The 22,070-nt window shown below is 42.1% G+C and overlaps 1 protein-coding gene across 2 annotated transcripts in view; it reads left to right on the top strand.

Annotated features, from left to right (window-relative positions):
• CDH8 (cadherin 8) overlaps positions 1–22,070 on the top strand; it is a 354,528-nt gene that overhangs the window by 198,675 nt on the left and 133,783 nt on the right. The window contains exons 5-7 of one of the 2 annotated variants that reach the window (XM_066349106.1): positions 1,202–1,369; positions 5,289–5,476; positions 8,563–8,816. In XM_066349106.1, coding sequence (XP_066205203.1) covers positions 1,202–1,369; positions 5,289–5,476; positions 8,563–8,816 — 610 coding nt within the window. Of the gene's footprint in view, positions 1–1,201; positions 1,370–5,288; positions 5,477–8,562; positions 8,817–21,673; positions 21,735–22,070 lie in introns of those variants that run through there. The other variant, XM_066349107.1, reaches the window with a different exon arrangement.

The following is a 22,070-nucleotide window of genomic DNA, read 5'->3' as shown; positions in this document are numbered from 1 at the left end:
AGTCTCATAAGAGATATCTTATTATTCTTTGAAATGGAAAAAATGTCATTACTGCAATGTCCATTAGCATGGGACTAAGTTACTCAGAGTAAATTCATAAATGAACAGTGGTGCACCTATAAGAATATTGAGTTGGACCTCAAGAAAATATCTCAAAGATGTCTATTGTGTGAATAAACTCCCAGAACATTGCCTGTATCATGATCATATTTGTGGTTAAATGTTTATATACACACATGCACATTTGTATGCATATTCAAGGAATGGCTTTAGAATTATACATATATGTTAGCAATGTTTATCTCTGAAAAGGACTATAAGGGTAGGGGGAGGATTAAATGCAGTTTCAAAATAAGTTCAGGATCCATGCAAATTTTGAATCCTTCACAGGAAAATTAAATTACCAGTGAAACATCAAGAGGCAGATTAATAACACCCTGGAAATATATCAGAAGAAAAAATAACTGACATTTTAACACTGTTGATTTTTGTAATTCCGTATGAGTTTATGTTTTGCCCTGTTTTCTCTTTTCTGTACCTTTTGATTATTCTCAAGTATTTATTTCTTTTACAATAGATGTAACTAAACAATGAAGATATCAATGTAGTTAAAAGGTAACTTAGGATTTCGACACTTGCATATATTAATTCTGATGGGTGTTTTAGTCATCTGACTTGATTCTAATAATGCATTTACTTCATTCTGATCTAATGTATTTGTGAGCTTCAGAATAATTTCTCTTTGGCCTAGAGCCTTCCAGCTGTTTGTGCGTTTTCTCCTCTTACAGCGGAATCGGAGTCTGTGATCAATTGTAGGATTCTTCCACTTCCAGGGTTTTCCTGGGAAGATGAGGCTATGTTATGATTTACACTTTCATCTGGCAGGCTGGAGTGTGCCATTCAGTTTACTTTCTAATGTATATGTATTTTTGCAAGTTAGAAAAAAAAATCACTATGAAATGAATTTTTGCAAGTTATTCACTGCTGTCTGTAACTACAATCTTTTTTTTGCAATGTGTTGGCATCACAAATGCACACCAGTTAAATGTCAAAACAGAAAACTATCTGAGTGGGGACTTGTATTTCTGTGTGTGTCTGTGTGTGTGCGCGCGCGCATGCATGTGGGAGAGAGATTCACACATTTATTTTTTAATAAGCTGTCTACCTCTAAGTCATTCTTCTATTTTTTTTTCTCTGTCAGCAATTATAAAGACTGCCCTTCCCAACATGGATAGAGAAGCCAAGGAGGAGTACCTGGTCGTTATTCAAGCCAAAGATATGGGTGGACACTCTGGTGGCCTGTCTGGGACCACGACACTGACAGTGACCCTTACTGATGTTAATGACAATCCTCCAAAATTTGCCCAGAGTAAGTGACTTTCCTGCACTGGTTGAGAATCTGAGCATGATGCTTCCATTTGAATTTACATTCTGATTTTCAGCACCACTCAGAAAGCTGGTCACAGTCACTGAGTGCTTATTATATACAAGGTATGGTGATTCCTATGCATGAAACAACCAACTCCCCTGTCATTTGGTACCAAATACATCCTCATTTTATGGATTTTAAAGAAGTTGAAAAAATGTCCAGATATCATGCATGTAGGTAATCTGTGGAGCTGAGAATTAGAACCAGCATGCGAGACTGCAAGATGTGTGGTTATTTGTCTATTGCATGGTACCTCCCATTAAGAATACTTGAGAGAATGATTAAAATGCACCTCAGATATTGTTCTAGGCGTGGTCTCTCTTGTTGTATAAAAGAAACAAAATCTCTAGTGTCTGAGGAGGAAAGGGCAGATAATTCAGTACATCTACTGCAAAACATACACTTTTCCTCAACTGCGGGGACATGAGTGATCACTGACTCAACTCTTCCCTGCTGGAGACACACGGTGTCTCAGAAACCTCTTGATAGTGGTGTAGGCAGCCTCCATCAGTGAACCAGGGACATGGTCATTATTTGCCAACTCTCTTGTTACTCTCCTAGGACTCTTTTCTTTTGAATAATCTGGCATAGATGATTTGGGAGGGTCTTTCTGGCATAGAGACTCTTGAAGTAAGATATGCATAATGACTAGGAATTAGCTGAGACATCGTCCAACCAAGAGATTGAGGGATGGGCATTGCACGTAGAAAAAAAGGATGTCCAAGACTCCTGTGGGAAAGGGTGCACGGCCCCGGATGCGAACGAGTAGGACATCACTACAGTTGAAGCATCGAGGCTGGAGGTTAGGTTTGGTGGGAGTTCGCCATATTGGATTTAAGTACCATGATCTTTATCCTAACGTCACTGGAAGCATTAAAAGATTTTCAGTTGTAGCTTGAGTAATAGGATTTGATACCGGGGAAATCAGAGAAAATAAAATTGGGCTTCCCCCACACACAGTTTTCTCCACATTGCAGCCAGTTAAAGACTGACTGTAATCATTTGTAGAAAAGGTGACAGTAGTCCTGGCAAGCCAGGGTGGCGGTGATGGGAGCGGAGAGGAGGGGACAGTTGTGATCATTGAGAGGTAATGATGATAACAATCTAAGGGTAAGATTGCATGTTTAGTTGAGGGGGTGAGTTATCGTATTTCTGACATGAGCACTTATTAGAGGCATGCTGGTGCTAGTTGCTGGGATAGGAAATACTGGAGAACCCGTTTTTGAAGAGAAAGAGAGAAAGAGAGGGAAGGAGGGAGGGAGGGAGAGAGAAACAGAGCTAAGACTTGAAAATGACTCAGTTGCCCTGGCCGGTTGGCTCAGTGGTAGAGCATCGGCCTAGCGTGTGGAGGACCCGGGTTCGATCCTGGCCAGGGCACACAGGAGAAGCGCCCATTTGCTTCTCCACCCCTCCGCCGCGCCTTCCTCTCTGTCTCTCTCTTCCCCTCCCGTAGCCAAGGCTCCATTGGAGCAAAGATGGCCCGGGCGCTGGGGATGGCTCTGTGGCCTCTGCCTCAGGCGCTAGAGTGGCTCTGGTCGCAACATGGCGACGCCCAGGATGGGCAGAGCATCGCCCCCTGGTGGGCAGAGCGTCGCCCCATGGTGGGCGTGCCGGGTGGATCCCGGTCGGGCGCATGTGGGAGTCTGTCTGACTGTCTCTCCCGGTTTCCAGCTTCAGAAAAATGCAAAAAAAAAAAAAAAAAAAAAAAAGAAAATGACTCAGTTGAGGTACCTTTGAGAATTTATCTCCAGAAATTCTATGATAGAAGGAACAGAAAAGATGCATTTTGTTGAGAAATTCCACACCTGGCCATTCATGAGCGAGAGAACAAGAACACAACTCTTCTTAACAAAACGACTGGGACGGAGAACACCATTTCTCCTATTCTCCCCTAATCTCCGATTCCCATTCCAGTTGCCATTACAGTTAATGCTCTAACATGTAACTCTTCGTTCTTGGAAAAATGATCGTTTCGATTCAACAGTGGTGGATAAATAAGTTTCAGAAAGTTTTCCCCTTCAGAGCTAATAACTATTAGCTGTGATCACACCGATAGCGTTGATGGGAGTGAGCAGAATAGAAATGAATAAAGAAATGTTCCATTTGCTTGGCTTCCCAAGACTCTCTGAGTCAGGGCTGGCAGCGAGGTGAGCTCCCTGGTTGGCTTATTTACTTAATAAGCATACCTGACGGGCCTGTCTCAAGCCTTACCTGGAATATGAAGTTTGAAGGAAATGGAATCATTACACCGGTTATGAGAGAATTGGGAGACCGGAGCTCAACATGATAATTTTCAGTGCCTACCTTATGGCAACACTCTTCGGAAAACATTTTCTTCCCAGTCCCATAATTTCATGATTCTAAGGGACATTTTTTCATCATCATTAAATAAAAAGTGTATTAGCGCTGGAAGAAAACCTTCACCATCATCTGAACTAATCTCATTGTGGTGGGGAAAATAAGCCTTAGTTTTATCCAAGGGACCCAGTGATTGAGTTCGAACTAGAATTAGGTAATGTTCTCCAGCTTTAATTTTTACTTTTGGGTTTATTGTTCACTGAATGTTTATTTTCCCCTTGTTTTTGTAGCAACGGGACTCACACTTCCTGGTTGTCTGGGTTAGGAGTCCCCAGAAACAGGCACTGAGACAAGAATTTGATTATGAGTACTTTATCTTGATGATGCCAAGAAATACCAGGAGGGAAGTGGGGATGTGTGTGAGCGAGGAAGACGGGGAGCCGGCAATGTGCATCAGCAAGCCAGCTACCCCTGTGGGTGACTGGAGCGAGCTTTAGCCCATTGGGGAAACTCTGGACCATTGTAAATAAACAAGCAAAAGAGAAAATAAGAAATGATATCCTGGCAGAGAAGGGAGGAGGCCGGGATAGTATAGACTAACTTGCATGAGTTTTTGAGGGCTGCATCTGTGGGGCATGAATTCTCTGGTGGTTCCGGTCTGACAGGCCAGGGTCCAAGTGCGTTCTAAAGGCCAGAGAAAGCCTTCCGGCCAGTAAATGCAGGAGCTGGCACCGGCACCGGCAAGGCACCGAGACTCAGGCAGGTCCTCGCCAGAAGTGGTAACAGCTGGGGGCGATGGTTTCAAAGGCTTCGCCTACACCAGTGACACAGAGTAGCACCAAGACAACAACTAAAGTGATTTGAATAAAAATGCCACTAATTAGAAATGTTTTCCTGCCCCTGGAGAAGAAGGAGCACTCTCGCTGTAATTGTGTTTTGCCTGGAAGTTTGGAAGGTAGGATTTCTGGTCTTGAGAGCAACGAGGAAGGGCTTTGGTAACAAGAGGAGTGTTTCATGTGTCTGAACAGCTTGCTGCAGGGCCCAGCAGAGGTTCAGTAATTGGATTTTATCAGAAATGGTCTACAGGTCTGTAAATATCGAGAGAACTTCAAAAAGTGACTTGCAGCATGTTACACATTGCATCTATCCATGCTGAAATTAGCTTACTATTTTATGTTGGGCAACAATGGATATCCCCCACGGGCAGCCAATGTGATTATACAGTAAATTGGAAAGAACATTCGCATAGACTCACTAATATCCTGATGTAACTCTGCTCCAACTACATACTCGGTAAACATATGGTTGAATAAGTTTCATATCTCAGAAGAGTCTTGAAAAGAGATCACTGCTGTCTCTGAGAATTCTCTACCCCTGACTCATTGGAAAGACTGGCCATTCCGCAGTGAAAGGAATCGTTACTGTCTGGCCTTTCCCACGTCGTGTTGGTGGCATTCCCAGGAGTGCCCTGAACAAAGGCGGGCCCCCGTACATGTTTGCTAACTGAGTGAACGGGTGAATGGAGTCTGTGCCGTGTTCAGTGTTTCTCCTCTTTCCTAAGGTCTGTATCACTTCTCCGTACCTGAGGACGTGCTTCTGGGCACCGCCATCGGCAGGGTGAAGGCCAACGATCAGGACATTGGTGACAATGCGCAGTCATCGTATGACATCATTGATGGAGATGGAACCATGCTCTTTGAAATCACCTCCGATGCCCAGGCCCAGGATGGCATTATAAGACTAAGAAAGGTAAGCTGAGAAGGACGTTGTTCACTCTCACAGCACTTCTTTGTAACTTGAATTTTGAAGTTTGCGGGAGTTGGGTGCCCTTCCTGGCATCATCTTAGAGCCGATAGATGTGTTGCTTCTTTATAGTTTATTTGACACCTCCTACTCCTTGGCGTCATTTTACATATCAGCTAAAGCCCTGGTTAAGGGGTGCCACAGTGGTCCTGGCCTCCCATATCCCCCACTCTTTCTCCCCATCTACACCACAGTTCCCTTCCCCCAAACTGCAGGACATGGTCAGGAAGTCAACAACTTGAAAGGCAACCCTCAAGCAATGGGGGGTACAGATTGGCAGCCAGTTCCTGTTCTCGGAGGAAACTCTTCTGAGGCATGTCGTCTATGGTCCTGAAGAGGATTTCCAGGGGGAGGAAGTCTCCCTGCCCAGGGAGGTGGCAAGTTCCATGGCTTTTCATCTTTCTCTATATTGACTCTGCCCGTGTCTGTCCTCCTGCTTCCTGAGACATCTCCATGGGGCACAGCGGAGAACGCGGACTCTGGAAGGACAGAAGTAGCATCAGCTTCCGGAACTCGAGCTAGTTTTTTGGACACTGGGAGAGCAGCTTACCTCCCCACACATCAAATTTCAAAGAATGCTGTGAAATGAAGCTCACCTTGGCCTTGCTCCTGGGTGTGGGGCTACTAGTGGAGAAAGAAACATCGACATAAACAATGTACTGATGATCTATACAATTTGTGGCCACCTTTGCCCACCACCATGGCTTTCTGTAGTCGTGAAAACATCTGTGCAACGGTTTCCATACTTCCTTTCCATCGTGACATCTACATTCTTAAAAATGTTTTTGAAAGCACAGCTTGTTATTTTATGGACACGGGCCTTTGCAAGGCAGAACAGCCTTTTATTCTCATTGTGAATATTTTGTATAATATTATTGTTTGTATCTGTGTCATGAAGTGATACAGATTAATTCTTAAATAGTTTTGCTTGTTCATGAACAAGAAGATAGATCACGGACTGTACTTTTGGGAGGCCATAGTTTTCCCCTCTGTACTGACCAGCAATTTGGATTTACACGATAATCCTTTGTCATGTTGCATAGGATCTGCCTTCCAGTAATCATGCTTTTAAAATCTCCCACCGAAGAGATACTGGCAATGAGAACCTGGAGTTTTCTGGATTTCTTTTTTATACAAAATAACATTTTATGATCAATTTGGAAGGGAAAAAAATGGCTGCATTTATGTCAACTCTCTGTTGAACCGCACTGCCTTTACATTTGGGTTGAATTCAGGATTAAGTATTGCAAAGTATTTAAAAACTCATGCTTGAAATAGAGTGCAGCATAATTATACTCGAGTCAATTATTGAATAACCCAAAGCCACGTTTTCCTTGGCTAATGATTCCTAATGTCATTTTTATTGTTATTATTAACTGCTATTCTTTGTTACCATAAGGTGCTTTTATCAACTGAAGCAATTAGCCATTAGCAGTATTTTTATTCGCTATTATTCATAAACTTAGAAGAAGCATATACCCACAAGTCTAAACACCAAAAAAAATATGTATGATACTAGAGAGAATACTGTGAAAAGGAGTCACTGTTCCATAATTCATGGGTCCTCATTTTTTGTCTGGTATGATCCTAAGTACCCCAGGATGTTTTGGGGTGCATTGTCACTATGTCAATCTATGCATTAAGCAGAGCATAATCTGTTATACTTACCAGTGCATCTGAAGGACTGGAAGTTGCAACAGCGTTACTGAGGGCATGATTGGCAAAGTGCTGATGTTGAATCAGCTACTCACTGGTATGTGTACCTAATAATTTCAGAATAGAGAGGGAACTGAATATCTGCGCTATTTACTAGAAAACTTTTCCAAAAAAAAAGTAAAGTCCCATCAGAACTGAATTCAACTATAAAAATCAATACAAAAGGTTGAAATAAGAACATGGATCTACGCTTACAATGAGAGTTCCGAAAGGGTTCACGAATGCTGACTTGTGTTCCAGCTTTTTATTTTTTTAAATCTGCGTTGCAGATTTAAAGTTCTGTTTCTCATAAGAAATTGCGGTGGAAGCCCAAATTGTGTTTTTGAACCTTGACAGATGTACTTTCTTGAAATCTGAAGGGTTATGAGTTGTCAGGAATTGGACCGTACAGGTTCTGAGACAGATGCGCTTTGGGGTATTTAAGGGGATTATGTTCTTCTTGCCGAGCTATATTTACCTAGGTCATTAACTAAAGTCTCTGGGGCTTTGAAGGGATGAGTTATTAATATGTCAGGAATATTGTCAGTAATGGTGCAATGAGGTAATTTCAAATTGATTTTCGTGGTTGGTGAGACCCAGGTATCTATATATACTGCTCTCATCCCTCCTTCTAAATATAAACACCAGTGCACACATATCTGCATAGCTATTTCTTTCTGTGCCCACCTGCTTCAGTGCACAGAACGCATAACATGGGCCTTCTAAGAATACCCCGAAAAATAATAAACCTCATTTCAGCCACGCGATCAGTAGAGCAGCAGTGCTTTGGAGGTGAAATAAGAAAACACTCTTTGTTGAGATTAGTGCTAAATTATGCTTTATAATGTCTCCTTGGACTAAACAATGATTATTTCCAGTTCTCCACATTTCACACGCTGTTGCCGGAACGATAAAATATTCTTCCCCGATAGAGATTGTGTTTGATGCTGCCTTATCGCCTACAAGCAGAGGCTCAATTAACTGGCTGATTGGTATGCGGGTCATGTCATCACTAGTAAAATTTTATTATGACTCTGAAGTGAAATTTTGATGGCACAATTCATGACTGTGAATATTTTGCGAATTCCAAGTGAAATGAGCAAAAACAAAGCGCAACAATAGGAAATTAGATTCGCTGAGCTTGTATAATAAACAGATATCAATAAACGCCGGTAAAATTTACAGGTTGAACCTGGGGGTACAGAGGGGGGAGGGGTCCATTAAGGATCACAAATGGGCTTACACGCACAGAGCGATCATCCATCAGCATTACATTCATTTGTTCTTGCCGCTGTGGTCATTAGCGAGACACATTCGTCTTTGTCATTTCTTAACAGCCTCTGGACTTTGAGACCAAAAAATCCTATACGCTGAAGGTGGAGGCAGCCAATGTCCACGTTGACCCACGCTTCAGCGGCAGGGGGCCCTTTAAGGATACGGCTACCGTCAAAATCGTTGTGGAGGATGCGGATGAGCCTCCTGTCTTCTCTTCACCCACTTACCTCCTCGAAGTTCACGAAAACGCCGCCCTAAACTCTGTGATTGGGCAAGTGACTGCTCGTGACCCTGACATCACTTCCAGTCCTATAAGGTATTTCTCTTACTGGCTACGTCAGTGACAAGCAAGTCAGTGCAAAACGCAGTCATGCGGTCATGTATGCGTCCCCTGTGGCTGCTTTTGGGACTGCCCTCGCACGTCAAAGACTTTTGGTCAACACCTACTGTGTGTGTGTGTGTGTGTGTGTGTGTGTGTGTGTGTGCGCGCGCGCGCGAACGCGGGTGCATGCGTACATGTGCGCACGCGTCAACTCGGAACTACAGACAGTGCCCAGAGCCAGGGATATCAAGATGCATAAAGCTATTCCATCTTTCACAGAGCTCCATGAGAATGCAGAATTGCATATATTTATACATTTTGCAGTGCATTTTAGGGTGGGTCTTTCATATTACTTTGTTTCTGCATTTCTTTATTTTTTCTAGCATTATGAAAGTATTGCTGTTTTTTCCTCTCCCTCCTTTGACAGTTACAGTGAATCATATATAAGAATTTAGAGGCATAAGACCACGATCTCAACACATTCAGAAGCCCCTATCTTATTTCTGTATGTGGTGTTTAGCTTTGAAATTATCTTCTTATCACTTCATGGGCATTTCTGGTAGGTCAGCATATCTGGATAGAGTACCTCTAGATAAAATCTTTCTCTGCCATCTCCAAACTACGTTTTGTTTATACTTCCCCTGCTCATATTTTTTTTCCTAAAGATGAGAAATGATCCTTCATTAAAGTTTTTTAACCTTTTTTTTTAGAAATGAGACTCAAATCTATTTTTTTTCTGTTGAACTGCACACAACTTTTCTCTTTTGCCAGTCACCAAATGACAGCACAGTGCTCAAGCCAAATAGCTTTTTTCCCCAAAAGAACACTGCAAATCTATAACTTGTACACTGGTCTCCAAGGGTGAAGTGTTGGCTAATGATGTGTTTGAGTGTAGGTTTCAAACATTGTCTTAGAAATGATTGTTGAAAAGAAAGAGGGACAGAAAAAGTTAATGAAGGGATGCAGTTTTAGAGAATTGTCCAGTTGCTCTATAAGTTAGATGCCGGCTGATAGCCAGCTCTTCCCTGTGGGTCGCAGGATGGAAGGCTCTTTCTAATTACTTTGTACAGTGGTACCTTGACACACAAGCCCTTTAAATCACGAGCAATTTGAGAGACAAGCAGTCACTTGCGGTATTTTTTGCTTTAAGTCACGAGCAGATATTTGAATCACGAGTGTTGGGCAAATGAGTTTATAAATAGTAGTATTTTTTGAGTTTGCTCACTTTTATTGTTAAAAATGGAGCTGGGCAGCCTAGTGTGTGCTTGCCTTCAGAGCAGGGCAGTTGATTGCATTCCTGCTTGGGAGGAGCCATTCTTATGCTAATGTTTCCTCCCACTCCAACAGTATCTTCCCCTGACCTTGAAAGTAAATACACTTCATAAACCAGTTTATTTCTTTACATTCTCTCTTATTGTGTGTGTATGTATTTGTTATTTATAAAGTATATTTTCTTATTTAAAAGAATATAAAACAAAAAAATGTGTGTGTGTTTTGGGGGCTGGAACAGATTAATTGCATTCCCATTAATTTAAATGAGGAAATTCGACTTGATACACAAGCAACTTGAGTCAGGAGCTCAACCATGAAACGAATTAAACTCGTGTGTCAAGGTACCGCTGTACAGGGAAAGTCTAGACAAGTAAGTGTTCCGGAGGTTTTATTGACTTGGTTATATATTACATTCTCATCAGGCCCAAGGGGTGCTGGCACGATGTGGCTGGGGGCGAGACCCGGAAGTACAGTCAGTCCGGGCCCCAAATAAGTTGAGTTTGGGAGAAAAAGAATTCTTTTCAGATCCAGAAAAGATATTTTTAACATAAGCTATTTCTAAATGCAGTATAATAAAGAGTGTTTTCCATGAGAATACAAAAAGAAAAAAAACCGCTTCTTTCATAAGAACCCAAACTCCAAGAAGGTAAACCCTACCCTGAGCATCTGAGGAATAGTCAGTCGTCCATTCTGGTTCGAAGGGGACTCAACAAGCCGTAGACGTACAGGAGGCCCTGCCTTCGGCCAAGAGAATTCTCTCTCTCCCGGGGGCCAAGCGTCGACTACAATGGCAGGAAGTATCCAGAAAAGTAAGTTTACGTGGGCTTCCACATTCTGACTAAATAGCGAAGTGGTGAAATGGCTTCACCTTGATATCCTGCTATAAATGAGGGGCCATGATATTTTTTGAATGAATGAATCGGCCCCATTGTCATGTCACTCTGTTTTCTCTGGAGGAAAAAAAAAATGCCAAAAGGATCACTGGCCACTTTCTGCACATTTCCAAGTGTAAGTGACAGAATGTGACGAGAATAAGCAAAATTGGTCCAACCGAGAGCCCGGTCGTGGGCCTGTTTTGGCACTTGATTTAATAAGATTTCTGCTCTTGTTAGCAGGACACACACAGGGGGACTCGGGGGCATGCCAAGCCAAGGGCCCTTCGGGAAAGCCAGGAGTTCCAATATCAGGGCAATCACGTCCGCACTCCAAACACGAAGCCCACAGTCCCAGCAGGAACCGACTTCCCGCCCAGAGACATTCTTAATCAGCTAGCAGTGCAGTTTGAAGAAGTTTTTGTACCAGAGTGACAGTGAGCTCAAATCAGTAGAGCCAGGTAAAAAAAAACAAAAACAAAAAACTCCAGGTTCATCAGAATTCTAGTTCACAGGGGATCAAGGGATGATGCTCATTGTGGTTGATCACTGTCATTATTGTGTTGTTATGTTGATGACCGTCACAGGTCTGAAAGGCTGGGGTAGAAGCGTGAGGCTGCTTAGCAGCAACTGCCTGACTTGAAGGCATTTTGTTGTGGGGTAAACTAGAGGGGATTTGGGGCGGGGCTACAGGGAGAGATGAACAGGTAAAGTACCGTTTGGTGACATGGACAGATCTATACTTCCAACTGACGTCAGGCAGGTGCTAGTTTCTGGGCATCTGTGTTCCTTTCCAAAGCGGTGGTGGATCCAGTTTCAGAGGATTTACAACAGGACTTTGCTGGGCTGTGCGGAAGGCGGGCTCCACACAGTTCTGGCTGGAGGTGGGTTGGCTCCAGGGCAGGTCAACATAAGACCCCGACCCCCCACCCCACCCCAGCTGCATTTTTCAGAATGTGTTCTGCATTTTTGTGGTGGCCCCTACCCTAACTGAGGTGTATAGAGAGCAGCTTTTTCCTCTCATATACAGTTGGTGGATTTGAGTAGGAAATTAAATTTTCTGACTGGCCAGAGCAGTGCATGATTCCTTATGCGTCTAGCAGACAGAGTTAGAGCCATTTAACCTGTTTAAACAGATCAAGAGGGCACGGATATTCAGGGAACCGCTGGCTAACAAAGAGCAAAGCCTTACTGTCCCTTTAGGAGACTTGTATTTTGGATGGCTACCAGAACGCCTCCGTCTTCTGGGGGATGTTCACCTGGCCATCCGGCAAGAAAGAATCATTTACTTTGCCATCTGCCATGTAAACATATGCAGTCATTTATTGGGTGGTTGACTTATCGTAAGACCCAACGACTTTTTTAGGGCACATTGTCAAGCAGGAAATAGAATGTATTTTAAAACTCTTATACTTAAACTTATATTTCTATCTATATCTATACCTGCACCTTTGTCTATGTCTATATACGCCCTGACAGGGGAAAAGAGAGTCAAAACTCATGGTTTTCCCATCTCCCTTCTAGGAACATTAAGTAATCATTTGCTGCTTTCTTCCATACTATGTCTCATAGTAATATAGACTAAAGTTGTGTGAATTATTTGAAAGATGACATATTTTGAACCCTGGCTGGAGGGCTCTGTTGGTTAGAGCATCGTCCTGAAGCGCAGAAGTTGCCAGTTTGATCCCCTGTCAGGGCACACACAGGAACAGATTGATGCTCCTGGCCTCTCTTCTCTCACTAAAATCAATAAGTAAAAATTTAACAAAGAAAAGGAAGAAAGAAAGAAAGAAAGAAAGAAAGAAAGAAAGAAAGAAAGAAAGAAAGAAAGAAAGAAAGATGACATCTTTTGAACTTACACAGACTAAGGTTCAAATCCTATCACTGGTACTTTTCTGTCAGGCAGCTTGGTCTCTGAAATTCTATGAGACTCAGTTTCCTCAGCTATATATTGGGATAATATTGTCTTCCTCACAGGGTTACATAGATAACAAAATATAAGGTAGCAATTAGCATTACCAGTTACTGAAGACACTATCAAAGTCTTATAGTCAATGCAAATTGGAAACCTATACTTATTTTAGTAAAGATTTTTTTTTATTAAGTAAGAAGCAAGGAGGCAGAGAGATAGACTCCTGCATGTGTCCTGACCGGGATCTACCCAGCAAGCACTCTAGGGTGTGATTCTCTGCCCATCTGGGGCCATTGATCCATTGCTCAGCAACCGAGCTATTTTAGTGCCTGAGGTGAGGCCATGGAGCTATCCTCAGTGCCTGAGGCCAACTTTGCTCCAACTGAGTAATGGCTATAGGAAGGGAAGAAAGAGAGAGAAAGGAGGAGGGGGAAGGGCTAGAGAAGCAGATGGGCGCCTTTTCTGTGTTCCCTGACTGGAAATCAAACCCAGGACTTCCACACTCCAGGCCAACACTTTACCACTGAGACAACTGGCAAGGATCAAGATTCTTCTACTAAAGGTTGCTGAATGGGTGCAGAATTAACTGCTTTTTTTTTTATTTTGTCTTTAATAGTTACAGGCTAAAAAGTTTAATCTCATTTAACCTAATTTGCCCCTGCTACTGCTGTGAATATTGTCACTAGTGAGTACTTATTAATATGTGGCCAGGAGGTGCTTATTATACTCATTTTATTCCCTAACACCTGCATGAGATAATATTATATTTATTATCCTCATTTAACCGGTGAAGAAACTGAGGATAAAATGATGAACTCGTCCAGTTTCACACAAATAACGAAGCGCAAATGCATCCCTGTGATGCATACCTGTTTTTTCCAACGACACATGCCTGTCCTCAGTCCCCACGCCACACTCCCTTTCTTTCCCTGTGATCCCTGTGACTCCGACTGTCTCTCCGCATGTTGGGATGGCTTAGCAGGGCCAGTTTTAATTGAAATAATAAATTATTCATTCGCTCACGGGCCTCCTTCAACCTAGGATGCATTCCTAGAGGGAAGGAAAATATACCAGGTCTGTGGACTGAATCAGAGTGTTCTGAGCTCATTGGGCCAGCCTCTTTGTGTGGGTTTGTTATTACTGACTGCGAACCACACTGTAAATAGGAAAGGAAAAGGAGAAACGATGTTATTGTTCTTTAATGCGCCAGACAGAAGTTTCTATTAGATGTTCTTTCATTGAACTCTCACAGCGGATATTATGACATGATTCCAGTTTAATGAAGGAGGAAGCCGAGGGTCTGAAAGGATGAGTTTCCTGGGCAGGGGGAGCCAGCAGGGGTGCAAGGCCAGGGTTTAAACCCAGATCTCCTCTTCCCATGGACCGCTGTGTCTGTGCACGCCTCTCTGGGTCCGGCTTCTTGGGTCAGGCCCAGGGTGATGAAGTTACTGTTTCCTAAGCCCGCACTTTGTGACAAACAGTCTGAAACAGTGTTACAAGCAGCAGACTGTTTCCATTGAAGGTAAAAACTCCTAGCACAGAGTAGGTATTGAGTATCAGTCAATGCTTTCATAAAGCCGGATATGAGGCTCCTTCTTTCCTCTCAGGACGTTTATTTCAAGTGTGTACTTGCTGTCACCGTGGTGCTGAGATGGCATGTGACTGCTTTTAGATAGTCGCTCCCTATCTCTTTCGGCTCAGTCACCTTGAGTAAGACTGAGCGCGCCGCGTACATGAACAGTGGGGAGGGTGGCCGTCCTGCAGGCGGAGCAGGCTGACACAACGATCACGGTGGCCGCTGTGCTCTGTTGTCCTGATCCCTCTCTTCAATTCAAGTGCCCACTCAACACAAGAGCGTCGCTTTGCTTCCCCTGCCCTCGTTACATTCCGGCGTTTTTCTAATTCACCTCCATTACCAGGCTTGCAGATAATGAGCTCTTTTCCCTGCAAACACTCCTCAAAGTCCTGATACCCACTGATGCCAAAGGGAAGCAGTTTATACTGGAGAGAACCTGGCATTAATTTGGAAGGTGCACTGTTGTATTGATTGCCTCTCTCCTCAGTTTCACAATAACTCCCATTTTTGGTAAGGACTTGATTGTTCTTTATTTTTTTAATTGTGACGAGAACACTTACAGATCAGTGAAGAGGGTAGATGTCATGTTAAGTGCACGATGCAGTATTGTTAACTGCAGACACTGTTTGTTGCTCAGCACCGCTCCAGAACAGAAGCGTCTTATCTGAAACTTCCTGTCCATTGATTGGCAAATGCCCACCCTTTTATCCCCCGCCCCTGGCAACCGCCATTTTATTCTTCTGTGACTCTATTGTACATTTTCTATACCCCCTATAAGTGAAATCATATGGTAGTTGTCTTTCTGTGGCTGGCTTATTTTACTTAACCTAATGACCTCCGGGTTCATCTGTGTTGTCGCATAGAACAGAATTTTCTTCTTTTGAAGGCTGGATGATACAATTATTTTATCTCTAGAGCACATTTTTCTTTAGCCACTCACGCTGATGGACATTCAGGTTGTTCCCACATCTTGGCTGTCGTAAATAGTGCTGCAGTTAGTACAGGAGCTCGAATATCTCTTTGGGATCCAAATTTTAATTCTTTTGGGTAAATAACCAGGAACGAGATTGCTAGATCAGAAGTTTTTGGGGTTTTTTTTTTTTAGGAACTTCCATACTTTTTTTCCTATAGCAACTATACCAATTTTAACTTATTTAGTTGTGTAAGCAGTATCAGCCAAACCCACACTCTCCCAGGGGGCTTTCTCTAAAGACAGAGCCTCTGCCCTCATGAGCCTAATAGTCTAGTAAGGGGCTGGCTGAATAGCCGTGGGAAACCCCAGCCCTTCCCATTCATTACACTGGCCTTTAATTCACGCCATCTGAAAATGATAAATAAAACTTGATTATAGCGCTTCAGGGTCATGTTAGGAAGAGACTTCCTGGTTTCCTAATGAATTTGTATAGAAGCAAGTAGAACTATCTCATGATCTTAGAGTGGGAATCTCTCACATCGTAGAGAAACAATACTGCTCACAAAAATTAAGGGATATTTTATAGCTTCATATTCATTTTAAGAAATATCCCCTAATTTTTGTGAGTGGTATAGTATTAATTGGGTAGGAAAAAAATCTCTTTTTTTAACCTCAGAGGAAAAATAAATAATATGTGATGCAGGGACCTTCAAATTCTGGGACTAGCAGAACTCAAATAATGTTATTTATTAAAGCAGTTAGAGCTACCAGTAGAGCAATTAGAGACAAAAATGCTGAAAACTTGTAGATGGAATTTTTGATACTCTGAATGCATGGGGGAAATGTTAAAATGGTTTCTTTAGGCATAATAACAAAGGCTAGAATGAAATTAACCAGTGAGAAAGAAACAGTTGGAGTTCAGTGAAATATAATAACTGATTCATAACTAAGGGGTTTATTTCATTACATGTGGTTCTAAATAGCATCTTCACTTGCAGTCGGCTCAAAATTGTATCTTCCTATAAATTTTCCATATAGAAGCTGCAAACCAATGTTTAGCAAAACATATTTTATAATATAAAAGTGCGTTTGTGCCTGTTAAATTTGAAAAAATAGACATGCACTGCCTTTCTCTAAGAGTAGCATCTCGCTAACTGCACTCTAAGGAACTCTACTGGGACTAAAGGCACTGTGGCCAGGTCCATTGGAACTCGGCGTTTCGCACTAGGCCCTCCCAGGTAAGTTGATTTGCTGAGGTGCATGGCCCTCTTTAAGAAGGGGGGGAATGTAAGGAGCACGACCCGTCACTGGACTTTGTATCGTTTTGCAGGTCGTCTGGAGTCCAGGACATAAGGGAGGGGCACTCAGGCCCCTGTGCTGGTCTGTGCTCCAGATTCTAATATTTTGAGCATCACAGATACCACAGTGCTTATTCTGATACATGTAATAGATAATGCACTTTTTATAACTATAGGAGCACCCACCTCTCCTTCCTGTAAACTTACTGAAGGAAAGACCCATGATTTAAGAAAACTCCAACTCTATTACACTAGACCAAGGGTCAAACCTGGCCAACCACATTTTAAATAAAGTTTTATTGGAACACAGCAACCCTAACGCTTTTATGCCCTGTAATTGCAGAGTTGCGGAGTTATGACAGAGACAGGATGGTCTGCTAAGCCTAAATTGCTTACCTGATGCAGAGAAGTTGGCCAGCTTCTACAGTGGGCTCATAGGGGTTTGGATTTTTGTTAGAAATTTGAATGGCTGGCCCTCACATAATTCTGGGATCTAATTCTGTCTCAGAATCTCACTGAGTATGAGATTTTCAAAATATTTTAAACCGATAGCAGTCAAAGCAATTGTTTGTATTAGAATTCTACTGTATCGATGGGATTGACTTTACCCACACTCAGCTTAGAGCCCCTGGGACCGCAGTCCTCATAGGGCCCATGGCAGTGTGCACTCATGTTGAGTTTGCCAGAAAAACTTGGCTTCATTTACTGTGGCTTTGGAGGGAAATCCCCATAACTGCCATACAGGCTGTAAAAGGACATCCTGATAAAGATGGTGATGCTTACCTGCTTACCGTGGGGAATTAGTTTCTGGCATGGATTTATCATAAAACCCTATTTGTCTAGACCTCAGACATGATGACAATATAGAATTCTTGGAATTAAAGCTAATGTGCTGGCTAGGTAGATCAGTTGCATAGCGTGTCGTCCTGATATGCCAAGGTTGAGGGTTTGATCCCCAGTCAGGTCATATATGGATCAACCAACGAATGTATACATAAGTGGAACCACAAAGTGATGTTTCTCTTTCTCCTATCATTCTGTCTCTCTCAAAATCAATATATATATATATATATATATATATATATATATATATATATTTTTTTTTTTTTTTTTTTTTTTTTTTTTTTTTTTTTAAAGATTGGAGCCTGATGACTGCCTTAGTCAAACTCTGGTCTCTGCATGTCAGCGTGTTGGCAAATTCTCTGATTCTAGCAGCCTTTCCCTGTCCGAAAGCATGAGGTGGCATAAAGTAGAATTTCACTTGGAATAGACTTGCTGTTTACCCAACAAACTCACATGTGCTCTCTTATAGGGGAGATGACACACTGCTCACAAAAATTAGGGAATATTTTATCGCTTCATATTCATTTTTGAAATATCCCCTAATTTTTGTGAGCAGTATATTTAATGAATGATACTGGATGTTTTTCGTGGCTTTTCCTTGATGCTTATTTAATGTCTTAGTTCACATGTATCTCGTTTATACTTTGTTACATTAATTTCATGAATTACACAGCATTCTCATTCTAACCAAACAAGTGCGTTGTTACAGGTTGTTTTCCCTGGAGGTAGATGGGGTTTGAAGTACAAGATATTGGTTAGGGAACGGTTAGGGAATGGACAGGGATGGATGGGGGAGATGTCCAACTGTAACGAACTATAGAAATGATCCCTGAAGGTATATTTTTGAGATGTCCAACTGTAGCGCAGCAAAACCTTGACCCAACCCAGTGGCTCTCAGTGGAGTGACTGTCGATGATCAGAGGAGTCCCGCATCACGCAGGAAGGATGGGGCCTTTACCTGTCTGTCTGTTTGCTTCATTCTCAGATCTCCTCCGAGAGGAGGCTCTCTGTCAATGAGGCTGATTCTAAGGAGCAGGTAGCTGGAGGCTGTCTGCTGATGCTCCCTGCAGCTCTGACATCCTCCCTGGAAGGGAGATCTGTCTGCACGGCATATCTCATGTCAGTCATGGAGAAGCCCGTGGAACCTCTTCGCCAGTGAAGTCCTTGACTGAATTCGCACCGCTAGCCATCTCGCTCCCAGCTCCACGTGCTCCCACCACGCACATCACGCTGTCTTCCCTTAGGCAAACGCATGAGTGTCCTACATTTGGAGATGCAAACAATAAAGTGGCTAATTGACTTAGTGACATATTTGTGTGGCATGGTAAACCTCGCTAGTCATGATCAAAAACTATCAGACTGCAAGAATTACTAAAATATTTTAAACTAAGTGATTTAGGGTCGCAAATAGCGTGAAACCTTTAGAGAGAAAATACATTAGAAAGTACTGATCTGGTGTTTAAAAGTTTCTGGTGTTTTGTTTGATGGATTGGTGACATCTCTGTCCACTCCCTAAAACAAAACTTAATAGTGTTTACTCTTTGCGAGAGACAAAGATGCGTGTGTGGGCTGAGCGGCGTTATCTGACATTATTTTACCCATAAAGCAAAATAAATCCCGTTTTGCATCCCAGCAAAGGGAGATTGGCTCCCTTATCTGATGTTCAAATATTTATGGGCATCATTTAGGCACCCCCTTCTCCCCCTTTGATTTCTGCATTCTGATTTGACACAATGTATTATTATACCAGTGGTCCCCAACTCCCCGGCCGTGGACCGGTACCGGTCCGCAGAGAAAGAATAAATAATTTACATTATTTCCATTTTATTTATGTTTAAGTCTGAACGATGTTTTATTTTTTAAAAATGACCAGCTTCCCTCTGTTACATCCGTCTAAGACTCACTCTTGATGCTTGTCTCGATCACGTGATACATTTATCCGTCCCACCCTAAAGGCCGATCTGTGAAAATATTTTCTGACATTAAACCGGTCCGTGGCCCAAAAGAGGTTGGGGACCACTGTCTTATACAACCTTGCTTTTGATAAAGGACAATAGGATTTGACTTAGTGTTGCCAAGGAAAACATAACATTGACTATTTTTGAGCAGGGCGCATGTTGCACATCGGGGAGATGCCACCGCCATCCGTCAAACGTTTACTAGCCCTATCCTCTGCGCGTGGAGTCAGTTGGCGTGGGGTGGAAAAGGTCTGGTGGAAAGGCCTTTTCAGTGGGCCTCAGGATACAAATCAAGTCAGGGATGTCTACTAGGGTACGCAACTTCCCAGGAAATGAGAGTGAGATTTATAAATGTCCTTGAGAAGGGTCAGAGTTACAGAAGATACATTAATGGTGCAAAGGACAACAAAAGACCCAAATATTCTTCCAAAGATAAGCGTCTGAAATTGGAGAGAACAGGTATGGAGAGCCCAGAGGGTAGTGAAGTCAGAGGTTCTGTTTATTGATAAAGAAGGAAGCCTGTTTGGATCACTTCTGTTAAACACTGAGTGTATAATGTTGGGCTCTACACTTGCTTTCATGGACGTGACTGGGTCAGAGGACGTGGGCAGGCATTGTGTTTAGGGATGAGTATTTTGGGTATAACATGGTCTCCTTAGAAAAAAATAAACACTCCATGTACACTGGAATAGGGTGCTTATGTCATTACTATTGTATATTAAAAAATAAACAAACCATTTTTTATTTCACTATACATGCACTTCTAGCCCTAAAGTGTTAATAGACCACATCTTGTTTACCCATTAATTCCTAGCACTTACTATAAGCCTTTAGTGTTTATTAAATGAGCTGAAATGTCCAACTAAAATGTCAAAGTATATTTAACTTTATGATATCTTTTAAAAACCTCCTTTAATGCAGTTAGGTAATACTCTTTTATTATTTCTTGGGTGTGTGTGTTTTCCATAAACACTATATTTTCTGTGTAGTAGATTATTTAGACCAAAATGGGAAAGTTTCTATAATCAAATACCACTAACCTTATAGCTACCCCACATTTAGTAAGAGTTTATTACGTGTCAGATACTATGGTCAGGATAGCATACTTCTCTCACTAATTTTATGATTGGGAAAATTCATATTTCCCTCATTTCATAACTACAGGCATTAAGAGTCAGGACAGTTTATATGGGCTACTCAGGCAATTTATAGGGAAAATTAAATGAGTATCACTATACAAGGCTTAGCAGAGAGACTGAAAATTAGGAGGTTACAATAAATACATCAACTGTATTACTAAATCTTAGTTCTGGATGTGGTGCTGTGGTCCAGACTGTACTATAATGAGGTGTGTTCTCTATCTCACACCATATATAGTCTGCTGTCTGTGCAGCATTTTCCATTTTTAAACATTCTTTCATGTAAATAAAAGTCATCATTGGCATGATGGATAGCTCCACAAAGATATTTAGGGAGTTACAGGATTCTCTTCGTCCTAGATTTCTGCTGAGATCCTTCGGTCGTCACGGGATTATGAAACTTTATGGGAATGGGTTGGGAGTCCTGTGACCCTAGGATGAACAGTAAGGATCAAGCTCATCATGGGAAAATTATCAGGTGTTTCACAAATATTACAGTGGAAAGGATGTAGTTAAGGATAACTTTTAAAAAAAACACATATGATTTCAATTCTATGTGGAATCAAATAAGCAAAATAAACTAACAAACCAAATAGAAACCGTCTCATAGATAAAGAGAACAGACTGACAGCTGTCAGAGGAAAAAGGGGTTGGGGTTTGAGTGAAAAAGATAAAGGGATTAAGCAAAGAAAAAAGCCTCACAGACACAGACAGCAGCGTGGTGATGACCAGAGGGGAGGGGGTGGGGGAGGTAGAGGCGGTAGAGGGGGATAGATGGTGATGGAAGGAGACTTGACTTGGGGTGGCGAACACAGAATACAATGTACAGATGATGTGTTATAGAATTAACTGTACACCTGAAACCTATATAATTTTATTAACCAATGTCACCCTAATAAATTCAGTTAAAAAGAACAACACTCTTATTTCTTTATCTGATTACAAAGAGAACCGCTGCAGCTTCCTGTGTGTGCCCCAGTCCTTGCCTTGCAGAGTTTGCCCATGTTGCACTGAAGAGTGTGGCAGAGAAAACAGGAGCCTCCTTGTCATTGGATTCTTGGTCCCCAAAACACTTAAAATAGTCTTTCTATTGTCGTAGATGGATGTCCTTTATTTGGAGCAAGAAACAGTAAGTGAGCAGGAACAGAGGTTCCCTGTATGGATGTAGTGTTGGGGCTGAGATTGGGAAGGGGAGATAAGAGGTGATTTGAATGAAGAAATACATGTACTTACATATTTGGATGTTGTAAACAAAATGTAAGTCCTACACACAGAGGAGGTGAGATATTGTGCCAATTGTTGATATGAAATGTAAATATTTGGGTTATGTTCATTGAAAAAACCTATTTACTCAGGAAAAGTTACTATCCATGGTACCAGTGGCAACACCGAATAGGGTACTATTTCCTAATACAGTAAGATCCAGTTATGCATTTTTTGTGTCTTTCACAGCCAATGCACCAGT

This window comes from Saccopteryx leptura, chromosome 9, assembly GCF_036850995.1.
Source record: "Saccopteryx leptura isolate mSacLep1 chromosome 9, mSacLep1_pri_phased_curated, whole genome shotgun sequence".
NCBI lineage: Eukaryota > Metazoa > Chordata > Mammalia > Chiroptera > Emballonuridae > Saccopteryx > Saccopteryx leptura.
Note: the sequence above shows the minus strand (reverse complement) of the source record. Positions and strands in the feature narration are given on the sequence as shown.